The sequence below is a fragment of the Lupinus angustifolius genome, chromosome LG01 (genome assembly GCF_001865875.1).
Source record: "Lupinus angustifolius cultivar Tanjil chromosome LG01, LupAngTanjil_v1.0, whole genome shotgun sequence".
NCBI lineage: Eukaryota > Viridiplantae > Streptophyta > Magnoliopsida > Fabales > Fabaceae > Lupinus > Lupinus angustifolius.
Window position 1 is genome coordinate 27,441,322 of NC_032009.1, and position 13,317 is coordinate 27,454,638.

A 13,317-nucleotide genomic window follows, 5' to 3' on the forward strand; every position below is an offset into this window, starting at 1 on the left:
TTTTAATTAAAGTGAGATTACACTTTTACTCTTAAATTACAAAGAAAAAAAATCATTTTTCTCTTTATTATTTGAGAAGAATTCACGACTTTATTGATATCTGACTCAACAACAAATGCTTAGTGTATTAATCATTAAAGTCATCCGTTAGTCCAGCTTGAAAACATTACGAAGAGGCTAAGAGCTGGTGTTATAGGAGAAGAGGAGTTAAGTTGTAATTTGCAAATGGGTTGAATTTATTTTCTTTTTGATTATTTTCACCTTATTATAATACTGAGTTAGAATAAATGCATTTGATATAAATTTAATTGAAAAGTTGTGTGAATATGATAGAGTCTTAATGATCAAGTAAAACTGTAATAGAATTGAAAACAAAATAGTGCATAATAATTGGGAGGAATAATTAAATCTTAGACGGTGGAATGGGGTTGAGATTCTCCCTGTCATAAATGCACATCATAAAACATTTATCAAGCTAGCATAGTTGTAAAAATGCAAGTCAAAGCTACCATAATACTGGAGAGTCAAATGTTAAAAGGAATACTGACATATATCCCTGACATATTTTAATAGCATAATTTTTAGGGAACTCGTGGATGAGATCCACGAATTTAGGAAAGTCGTGGACTAAAATGCGACTTCCTTGTGATCTCGTGCATCAGAGGTGCGAGACTCTCTCTCTCCTCCATGGAAGTCGTGCTTCACATGCACAACTTTCACTTTTTTAGGAGTCATGGACATTAAATACGATTTCCATTGTAGAATAATAATAAAAAACTTTCTAGCCTGGTAGGTTTTGGTTTACATAGTAACTTAGAGATCTATGGTTCAACACCCATCAGTTTTTTTTATATTCATTACCTAATTGTTTAAAACAATATAAAATAAAAATGTATAAAATTCGGTAATGAATATAATATAAGCTAACCATAATGTATTAGAGTTATTGTACAAAAAATATATGTCAGTTATAAAAGAAAATCATGAGTCAGTGTTGAACTATAGACCTCTAATTTAGACTATAAAACAAGAACCACTAGACCATATGGATATATGTCAGTTACAATGAAAATCATGTTTAATGTCCACGACTTCTAAAAAGTGAAGGTCGTGCTTGTGAAGCATGACTTCCATATGGGAGAGAGAGAGAGTCTCGTGCCTCTGATGCACGAGATTACAGGGAAGTCGCATTCCTGGTCCACGACTTCCCCAAACTTGTGGATTTCATCCACAAGTTCCCTAAAAATTACACTACTTCCGTAAATATTTTTAAACATATATCAAACGTGTTATAGCGTAGTTTGACTATACTATCCACATAAATTTTCCAAAGATACTTACTCAGTCCTGGCATTTAACCATTTTTCTTAGTTACCCACTTGGTGTGGTGACTTGAGCTAGTTAAACCACTATGTGTAGAAAAAAATATTTTAGTTTATTTAATTTAAAATAGTAAAAAATGTGTACCATTAGAACACTTTGGGCGTCATTAATAACAATTTGGGCCCAATATTGAATAAAATCTCACTTCCTCATTAAAGTGCACACTAAGTACATTTCTTTGAAGAAGTATCCTCTTTACATAATACTTATTTTTACTTTTATGACAAAACTATTATATAAAGAAAATAAGATTGTAACATACTATTTTACGTGTTAGCATCTTTTGGAAATATTATGGTCATTCAATAAGAAGGGTTTCTATTTTTTCAAATGAACGATTTGAAGATCTATTGATTCTAACAACTGATTACAGAGTGGATCATTTAGACCTTTCAATTCATAGATGTGAATCTCAGATCTATGAATGGAAATACTCTTGAAACTCGCAAAGAAAAAAGGAAGTGACTTAGACAAAAAAGAAGAAACGTATATCTAAGAATAAAAATATCATATCATTATATCTCAAGAATAAATATGGTACATCATATTACTATATATCCCTTATTTTAAGTGTACTTAGGAGGATCCCAACTCCAATTTTACCTATCCATTTCCTTACCTTACACATCTCCACAAAAATCTTAAGCATAGAGTGGAATTGGAATGATGAAGCAGACGAAGAAGAAATTACGAAGGAACCCTTCTCTTCCTTCCCGCATCTCACATTGCCGCCAAACAATAACTGAATCAAGCTCAAAAGATTCAAACACTTTCTAACCCATAACAAACCCTTCTTCTCATAATAACCGCTCCCTCCTCCCTCACTTCACTTGTGCGCGTCCCTTATAAATATCCCTCCGCTTCATTTCTCAGTTCATTTTTCCATTCTCATTTACTCTCAAACTTGAATAATCACTCTCTTCTCTCTCCATAACTACCATGGAAAACTTCAATTCCTTCCTCCGATTCATTCTTCTCTTCGCCGCCGTTCTCTGCTGCAGCTCCAATATCAACACCGCCACAGAAGGATTCGAATCATCCTTCACTCCTTCAACTCATTCTGCACCACCTCCAACTCCGCCAGATCATCAACAACACTCGTTCTTCTCTCAAACTGCACTTCTCCCACCGATCCTCTCTCAGCTCGGTTTCAACGAGCTTGCCATGGCGGCTCCGTCGCTCTCTGACTCCACATCCACCGGAGTTACCTCCGCCTGGACCGGTCCTTCTACCATATTTGCTCCCTCCGACGCCTCCATCCGCACCTGCTTTTCATGCTCCATCCCTAAGCTCCTCCGTGAGCACATGGTTCCAGGTCTCTTCACCATTGATTATCTCCGGCGACTCTCATTCGGAACCAAGATCGAGACCTTGAGTCCAGGACGTTGCATCACCGTCACCTCACATCCAGTTCATCCAAACACTAACTCCACCACCGCTGCAAAAGTCTTCATCGGAGGCGTGGAGATCACACAACCGGATCTCTTCAACAACGGCTTGATCATCGTTCACGGAATTCATGGTTTCATCTCGCAGTTATCTCCATTTTCTTGCGACGTTGAAAGAATGCCGTCACTCTCTTTCCCATCCTATCCAGAACACCGTTCCGGTCAGCCTCTCCACACTCCCGACGTCAACGCCGCTAATGCTTCTTCCATCCGCGTCATGCTCCGAGACGCTATGCTCAGACTCCGTAACAATGGTTTCAGCATCCTCGCACTTGCAATGAAGGTTAAATACGCACACCTTGTTACTCTCAGCAACATGACGATCTTCGCCGTCGATGATCTTTCGATCTTCTCCGGTTCGCACTCTTACATCGACAACGTGAGATTCCACATCGTGCCAAACCGTTACTTGTTGATCGCCGATCTGGAGAAGCTACCGGTCGGAACTCCTCTTCCGACGCTGGAACGAGGACAACCGCTTATGATCACGACCTCCGGTGGAGGAACGATACTTGCTCCGATGAGGATCAACTATGTGAGGATCAAGTCTTCTGACGTCATCCGAAACGTGAGAATCGTGGTGCACAGTGTGTACTTGCCATTTCCGCATATCAATCCCGTGGCTGCGGCGTATGATAACATCTTAGGCGGTGGAGGAGCGTCGGAAGGAACAGAGAAAATGCCACAGGAAGAAGGAACGTGTTCTTCTGCTGCTGATGGAGATGGTGATTGTGGTGTGTCTCCTATGGCTATGCCTCAGGTTCAGGTGAAGCCTATTGCTATGGCTATGGTGGATATTGAAGATCACCACGGCCAATAAGTGAATCAAGATGCATAGCATGTATGTTTGTGGTACTTGTTTGCTTCTCAGGTTAAATCATGAAACTAGTTTGTTTACTTTGTGCCATTTGTAAAATTCTCACTAACAATACTGTTATCACTTATCAATTAGTTGTTGTTTACTTGTTCTTACTTTGTGAATTCAAGTTGAAGTGTAGTCAGTACTCTTTGAGGTGCTTTTACTGTGCATAGTGAACTAGTGGAAAAATTATCCAAAATAAATGGAAGTAAATCAAATTCATATATTAATGTTAATAATTATTTTAATAACGAATCATCTCTTATATTTAATCAATATTAAAAAATACATCCATTTGAATGTAATAAATTCATAAAAAGCATTCAATAAGAATGTTATTTATTTTTCAATTTCATTCATTATATCATCTCTCATTTTCATGTATGTGTTTACATTCAAATTCTTACTTTGATTTTTATGAAATTAAGTTTTCATCCTCACCGATATTCTTAGTAGTTAGGGATGACAACATGGAAGAGTGGGAATGACAACCCAAACTCATCAAAGCTAAAAAAGGACTATCATGTTTGCCCATGTCAAGTTTCGGATAATCTGAACTCATATCAAATCCATTTGAAAATTATTCCTTATTATTTATATAAACAATATTTACCATTTAGTCTTATACATATGCTATTTATTTATAGGATAATTTTATAATTTGACAATTATTATATAAAGTGAGTTTGACTCTAGTTCGTGGTCATATATCACTTATTTTAAAATCGAACCCAACATTTAGAATTAGGGAAAGCTTAAACCCAAACATATTCATTCTAGAAGGATTTTCCCTATTAAATTTGAGCGGATACTCATGGATTTATGTTAAATTGTCATCCTTACTAGTAGCACTTGCTTGGATAATGGTGAGATCAATAGTAAAATATGTGGATATAGTTAATTTTAAAATTTTGTTCTTTAATAAATAACATATATAAATATATGCTAAATTTTTTACATATATATTAAATGTCACATGCTTATAAAATGTTGCAAAAAAAATGAATTTTTTGAAAGTTCAAAAATTATTGTTTAAAAAAGTGTTTCTTAAAAAACAGTTTTTTATAAATTTATTTTTAAGTGTTTTTTTTATAAAAAGTGATCCTAAAAATTATTTTATTGAAATAGTGGTTATTTGAAAGTATACTTTTTTTTTAAGTGTTATAATTCCAAATAATGGATATATTGAAAGACATCAATTATGCTTGAATATGAATTGACTGAATAGTTAAATAAACTTAGATAGATTGAAGGTTATTTTCCATGTATTCGTATGCAAATCCATCATTTATGACTCATAAATCCCCAACAAAATGGATGCACTACCATTTCCATATCCACTTCATTTTTTTTTTTGATGAAGATCTCATGTTCCTAATGGTGTACTAAGCCAATCAAAATGTGTTAGTTCATTGGACTTTTTTTTTATAAAAAATATAAATTAATATTTTATATTATTTTAGGAAATACTATTGGTTAAGGACATGGGAGATAATCTTTTTGAGATAGATGATTCTTGTCCAACATTTTCACATTCAACTTCTATTCAAATCATCCTTTAGTTGCTCACTTTATAAATTGATTCTAGGCAACTGTTCTCATCAATTTATGCTTGATATTTTTTCCAATGGCATGTCACATAGAAAGAAAAATTAGTCAATTTAGTCATCCAAAAAATTAGAAAAGTAATACTTCTTAACTTTAAGAAATTAATAAAAATGTTACCAAAAGGTCAAAGTATATGTATCTTAATTAGGATGACAATGAATATACAGACATGTGAATAACTACATGTTAGTAATACTTGCAACAGGTCATGTATTAAATGTGTGTTAGTCCTTTATAAATAATAGAGGCTTTCACGTAACTCAATCCCTTGCTTGTTGATTTACTAAATAGAAAGGGGTTTTCTTGCTATCTTAGTAAATCCAATTTTTGGCCTTATCTTGCATATGACAATGGATTTGAGTTGGTGGCTGAGAAAGATCTGACATTTAGGAGAGTCGCTCAATGGTATAGTACATAGTGGATTTAGCACACCCCTCCAAAAGCGACTCCAAAACAAACTAAAAGATGCATGTCACACTTAGGAGGGACTGCTAATAATATACTAGAGGGAGGTGGATATAACGTCAAGTCTGATGGCCTCAATTTGGATTGTTCTATATAACTTAGGAACATGAAGTTGGAATTAGTAATTATCGTGGATCTGCATGTTGTGATGAAAATGTACTCAAGCCCTGTACAAACTGGCCATCATACCTTGAGAATTGGTTTCGCCCGAAACATTAGTCTTATGATCATCCATGACTTATGTGTACCACTAGGGCTACAAAGGCTTTTGGTGGTCTTCTTGGTGCATCCCACTATCAGTCTTTAATGCGGTAATAACAAATTAAATTCTTGTAAACATATTTATTTAGATTGATGAGGTTGTTATTATTCTAAAATCAAATTTGAAAGTGATATATAAACATATTTGTTTATATTAGTTAGTTTGTTATTATCCTAAAATCAAATCTGAAGGTGATATGTAAACACATTTGTTTAAAATTTAAGAACAATTTTTGTGTATGTAAACAATGTAGTATTGAGGAATAAAACGTATGAATCCATTTCTTTACATGATATCAGAGCTAACCAAAAAAAACTTTTTTCAGAAAATGAATATGGCACACATGATAACTAAAGGTGAAGGTTATGTGATATATTCAAGAATCGAATATACTCAGAAGAAAAAGCATAATAATGGGACATCAAATCACATGATAGAGGATTTGCAACATCTGTACAACGTGAGAGACGAGTCTAGATGTCATGTTAGACTTTCAAATGGACACACTGCCAACTCTACTAAGGAAGTAACAATAAAACTTTCTGATAATTTAAATCCTGAACATGTACTTTATGTACTTCAGTTCAAACGTAACTTAATTTCTATATCACAATTGTCATATGACTCAAATTGTAATGTTCACTTTACTGGTAGTTTGTATGCTATAGAGGACCATACCTCGAAAATGTTGATTGGTTCAAGTGAATGAAGGAATTGACTCTATCTTTTTCGAGAAGCCCAAAGGAAGAATACATGCAAAGTTGAAGGAATAAATGAGCTACAAGTATGACACAACAGGTTAGGACATCCGTCTTGGAAAACTACTCAACTAATTTCCAATGATAGTAGAAGTGAACTTAGAAATTTCATGAATAAAGTATATGACATATGCCAAAGAGTAAGGCAAACGAGAGAAACATTTCCATTGTGATTTACGAGGTCTATATAATTAACTGGATACATTGTGATTTACGGGGTCTATATAGAACTCGTTCGTCTTGTGGGGCTTTATATTTTCTTGTTATTATTGACGATTGCTCACGTGCGGTATGGATCTATTTGCTAACTGATAAGAAACAAGTCACCAAAGTGCTCACAAATTTATTTTCTATAGTAGAAAATCAATATAACATACAAGCTAAAACTGTGAGAAGTGATAACAGAACATAATTCATTTGTATGAGAAATTATTTTCTAGATCATGGGATAGTGTTTCAAACTTCATGTACAGTGACACCTCAACAAAATGGGAGGGTCGAACACAAACATCACCATATTCTCAATGTTGCACGAGCTTTACGGTTCCAAGGTAATTTGCCTATTAGTTTTTTGGGAGAGTGTGTTGACAGCAAGCTATTTGATTAATCACACACAAAGCACAATTTTAAAAGGTAAAACACTATATGAAGTGTTATTTGGACAAGAACCTCCTAAAATTACTTACATGTGTTTGGTTCTCCATGCTTCACTCGCAACCAACACATCAATGATGACAAATTTGCAAGTTGAAGTCGTAGATGTGCCTTTGTGGGATACCTTTACGGGCAACGAGATTTAAGAGTTTATGATCTAGAGACTCATGAATTCTTTGATTCACGAGATGTGTAGTTCTTTGAAAACCAATTTCCATATAAGTGTTCTGAAAATAGGAAAGAAACCTCTCATTCTTTGCCTATTGATGATATGATGGACACTGACCTTAATGACATGTAAACACCAACTGACCTTGCTCTTGACAGGGGGGTATAAATACTGCAGCAACCACAGGTAAAGCTTCCGAAAATCAAGACTCTGAACATTCACCCGCGAATAGTCCCATGGGTGATATTTCATATGTCAGTTTTGTGATTCCACACACCACAATGCCTAGTAATCTTGATGAAAATCCATTACTTGGATGCGTGCATCGTGTAAAACAACCATCAATAAGACTTCAAGGGTATGAAACAAACTCAATGTAGAAGTTGAGTCATTTCCCTAGTTCATTATCTCCATCACATACATCAGGTGCTCTCTATCCTATTGCTCACTATGTAAACTGCGACAAATTTTATTTACCACACAGACACTTTCTTGCATCAATCACGATAGAAAAAATGCCCCAATACTTTCATGAGGTAGTAAAGAATGCACAATGGAGACAGGCCATGCAAGCTGAAATTGATGCACTGGAACGTAACGATGCATGGAGCATGCAACCATTGCCTCTAGGGAAGAAAGCTCTCGGATGCAAGCTGGTGTATCACATCAAGTACAATTCTGATGGCACCATCGAGGGATTTAAAATACATTTAATTGTGCTGAAAAATTATCAAGAGAAATACATCAATTATACTGAAACATTTGCTCATGTCGTGAAAATGGTAATAGTGCGAAATTTTCTTGTAGTGGCAGCATCCAAATCCTAGGAGCTTCATCAAATGGACGTACACAATGCATTTCTACATGGTGATCAACATGATGAAGTGTTCATTCGCTTGCCTCATGATTTTTCCGTTTCCAACAAAAACATGGTGTGTAAACTTCGAAAATCGTTGTACGGCTTAAAGTAAGCTTCACGTTGCTGGTTCACTAAATTGTCGCATGCACTTGTATCTTATGGATATAAGCAATCATGTCTTGATTATTCTCTTTTCACCTTGCATCAAAAAAGGGTTCAACTTGTTGTTCTTGCTTATGTCGACGATCTAATCATTGCCAGTAATGATTCCTCATCCATCAAATAGTTTAAAACCTATCTCAACGAATGCTTCCACATGAAAGATTTTGGCACATTGAAATATTTTTTAGGTATTGAGGTGGCTCGCAATCCTACATGCATTTTTCTCTATCGATGTAAGTATACGCTCGACATTAATTCTGAAGTTTGTAACGCCCCGAAAATTATTCCGAAAATCTTGCTCAAAAATGCGTAAAAAAATTTTTGAATAATGAAACCATATAAAATTTATTTCCTTATATTCGTTTCATTTTCAGAACATCACTTTAAGTAACATACAATGCGGAAAATCAAAAACCATTACCTAATGGTAACAAAAAATAACTCAATATAACTTCAAAATATACTTCATTAAAATATTAGAAAATGTTGGTACGAAATACAATGCGGAATCCAAATCGTCGTCCAAATAAAACTACTCACAAAATAAATACCCTACATAGGTACCCTAATCAAAAAGCAAAATAGAAATGGAAATAGCTCCTAGTGGCTAGCCCCAGCGTCTGCGGGTGAGCTGGAACACTCACTTGGGTCCTCCTCCATCTCAGAGTCAGAGGAGAGGTTGACAACCTCAATGGAGCCTCGATGTTGATCAACTCCACGAAGTTATCCTCATCAGCTGCTAGCTCCTCTTCCTCCGCCGCCATCTCCTCCTCTGGCTCATAGGCCGAATGATGTGACAGAGTCACCACCCTTGCATCCGCCTGGAGGTCTAACATCATCCGTCAGGCTGCTCTCCTCCATACTTGGGAACTGATCGCGTCATTTCAAGTTTGTCGCATCCTGGAAGGCCCTGTAGCATCTAGTCCCTGAGGGGTCACAAACTGAGTCGATGGCACAACAAGTGGCAACATTCGAGGTGGCAGGGTAAAGGAAGCCTCCAGCTACTCGTGATGGTAGGGAAAACGCATGGAAGATCTATCATATACCATCTTTATCTCTAAGACACAATGGCCCGTATAGGTATAACGGTTTCCCTCAATCCTCCATGCCCTCTCCTGGGACATCGAAAAGCAGTAACTTCGAATCCTGACCGAACGATCCATCTGATCAAAACGCGAATAGAAGACAAATGGAAAGAAGAGGGAGTAAGACATCTAACGAATATTACTCATTGACAGCGTGAAATTACACAAAATATTACATCCAGACAGACATGCATAATATACCCAATATATATATATATCACATACATAAATGCAAATGATGAATGACGTTATTACTCAAACTATGATGATTACTATCCACAAGCTCTATGTATGAATGCTATGTTTATTTCATCCATAATTACACCAATATCCTCCTAATAAACTATTCAGAAATGAACAAGAGTATAGGTCCCATAAAACAAGCTGATTTGAACGCACCAAACTATTCCTCGCAAGGATATATGATCGATTTGTTCCAAAGCACTATCCATTTCAGGATGGTGTCGTATCAAACACTTTCTGGGCATCCCTCTCGTCGATCCTGATTGCAAAGAGGGGTTGTTAGATATCGTCTAGTGTGCACTGTGAGAACTTTCTGATCCAACAAAATACCTCATCCAGGAATACAAGGGACTCGTCTAATCTAGAATCACCCTCAAGACTTTAATAACGAATCACCACCATCGCCGTTCCTCTCAACATCTCGGGGCTCGTTCGTCTCCCGTAAATTTCCTCTCCACTACTTCATTATCCATAATGAGTATGCACACTAACCGAGGTTAGCCGATTAAATCTTTTAATCATTATTTTATATGATCGGCCCAACCTAAGACATATCTCAAAGGAATGTTTTATGTCAGACCCGATCTTACGTCATCACATAATAGAGGAATAACATCCTTACCACTTCGAACCATCGTTGAACATCCTGGGCGATCACATGACCAAGCCTCTTACGGTCAGATGACCTCGCTGCATGGTATCATGTAATCCTTTTTGGGCATTGCCCTAATCACGAAATAACAGTCGGAAACCTTGCCCTAAATAGGCGCAAGAACAAAGGTAATTGTATAAGTTTGTCGATTTTGGGCACCAGACTCAATCATCTAAGTCACGGTCTTTCCCAAGTGTAAATACACTTCACACCCAAGCTAGGGCTATTGACTAAGCAATCAAACAATCAGAAACAATAAAAAATATTGTATGTCTCTCGCTCAAGCGAGAGACTGTCGCTCAAGCGATGAACTCATCAAAACATACTCAATTCTCTTCTTGATTCTCGCCCAAGCGAGGGACTGTTGCTCAAGCGACAAATCTATCAAAATTTGGTCAAAATACCTGTATGGTCCTCGCCCGGGGGAGGTACGATCACCCGTGCGCCAAAACAGGCTGTCTGGCCCTCGCCCAAGTGCCAAAATGGGGCCTCTCTTCTGCTTCTCCCTTGCCCAGGCGAGGCTGGCTTGCCCAAGCGAGGTGGTCCAGTTACCAGGACCATTTTCCTCGCCCTTTTGGGCTACCAGATCGAAACTATCCACTGTTTTCGATCCGTATGCATTTTAGTTTCTCAAGTGGTATTTCTTCATGGATAACTACCACAATCCTTGATATTTTAAGCTATTTTAAGCATACAACTTAATAAAGTATCTGTAGAAAATCCATGCACACAAATATTTGATTAAGTAGGGGTTTTCTAAATACACAAATATAACTCCAAACTTTTGAGATAGTTTAGGAGATCCGAGTGTCATATTCGGATACCACTATGTCATGATGTATTCTCCCTCACTTTAGGTTGTCGCGTGCTTGATTTCCTTTACGAGAGAGTGGGTTGATCGTCCAACTACGGAAGCTTCAACACTAAACACACAAAAACAATTTAGTGATTTGTGAATCAATTTTACTCGATAACCCTAAAGTAAAAACATTGTTTAACACTTTAATCCATTTATGAACTCAACGACTTTTATCCATCCGGTCCAAGATTCATATTTTTGAACCATCCTTTATTCTCGAAAGCCTTGTTCCCGATTTCCAACGTTTTTCCAAGGTAAGTTTTTAATAAAGTTTACACTTTTATTACTTCATAGATTTATATTTTCATGGAGACTTTTTAAGCCATACTTCACCATTTTAAGGTAAGTTTCTTAATCCAAGTCCACACTTTTTAAATCAATACCTCCCAAGTTGATCTTACCACTTTAAAGTAAGCTTACGTTATTAATGTTAATCCTATAACAAATCAACCATCCATTGCTTCATAACACTTTAAGTTTATAACGTCAAGAATTTTATAAGCCATATTTTATCCCAAATCATTACCTGAACATGGAAGTTAAAGAATATCATTTACTAATCAAACTTTTAACACATAATATTTTAAAACAACAATTTTTCACAAAACTCATCCATAAATATTTTGGATTTCAAAGTTAGAAACTAATTTTTTCCTAAACACATATAGGCCATGATTTAGACCTAATGCTAAGGAAAGTTTTGATCCTTCAACTTATCAAATAACCCTTTAAAGGTTCATTTGATAACAAAATCACCCACTTTGAAGCAAAATCAAACTTCAACATTAAAAATATACTACTCTAAAGTTGTCTAAGGCTATGGTTTTTCAAGCCAAAAACAAGTGGAAAAGTCCAAGTGGAAAATGTTCATAGCATACATATAAACATCATACTAAAATTTCATAAATATCTAATGGTTAGATCTTAAGAGATGAAGAAATCAAAATGAAGAACCATGAAGAACTACCTTGAGAGTTCTTTAAAAAATTCAAAGTGAAGAAAGAGTTTGAAAATGCCAAGGGTTTCTCCTAAGCTAGGGTTAACTCTTTTAAAGAAAAGAAATCAGATTTTGAAGTGGGTAAAGACCAAAGGTTTCTTTCAAAAAGTTGATTGTGCAGGAGGTAGATGTGTGATTTAAGGGATTTTGTGTAAGATGATATGTACTTTTGTTTGTTTAACAAGCAAGCCTCGTACATGAAAGTGATGTGACATTTTCAGAAAAATATTCTCGATTAAACCATGCCCGAGTATTTTCGGCTAATACTCGATTGGATACTCGATTGAGCACTGGGAAGCTGCCCTCGGAGTGGTTCGGTTTCTCAAGGGAAATCCTAGTCAAGGCATATTGCTTTCTCGCAACTGTGATCTCTAGCTTAATGGATGGTGCGACTCCAACTGGCTAGTTATCCTCTTACACGCCACTCTATTACTAGTTGGTTGATTCAATTTGGCCAATCCCTTATCTCTTGGAAAACAATGAAACAATATATCATTTCTCGATCATCGACTGAAGCTGAGTATCAGTCCATGGTAACTACATGCAAGCTCAAATGGTTAAAATGGATTCTTTCCAATCTTGACATCACTCATACCGAACCTATGATTCTTAACTGTGATAGTCAAGCGGCCTTGCGCATCGCTAAAAATCCAGTATTTTATGAACACACCAAGCATATAGAAGTCGATTGTCATTTTGTACATAATGAAATCCTCCACCACTACATTCTTCCAATCTATGTCTCTACTACTGCTTAACTCGCAGATATCTTCACCAAAGCTTTGCGAAAACCACAATTTGAATCCTTCTTGGGCAAGTTGGGTATTCTGAATCTCCACGCTCCCACTTGAGTG

General features: G+C 36.2%; 1 protein-coding gene across 1 annotated transcript; it reads left to right on the forward strand.

The window, feature by feature from the left end:
* On the forward strand, nucleotides 1,967-3,884 carry LOC109359317 (fasciclin-like arabinogalactan protein 21). The gene has a single exon (XM_019603938.1). It carries the CDS (start codon nucleotides 2,323-2,325, stop codon nucleotides 3,649-3,651), a length of 1,329 nt encoding a protein of 442 aa, XP_019459483.1. The 5' UTR covers nucleotides 1,967-2,322; the 3' UTR covers nucleotides 3,652-3,884.

Bases quoted from the DNA above. Each gene is read 5' to 3' on its own strand.
- LOC109359317 (XM_019603938.1), top strand. From the start codon at position 2,323: ATGGAAAACTTCAATTCCTTCCTCCGATTCATTCTTCTCTTCGCCGCC.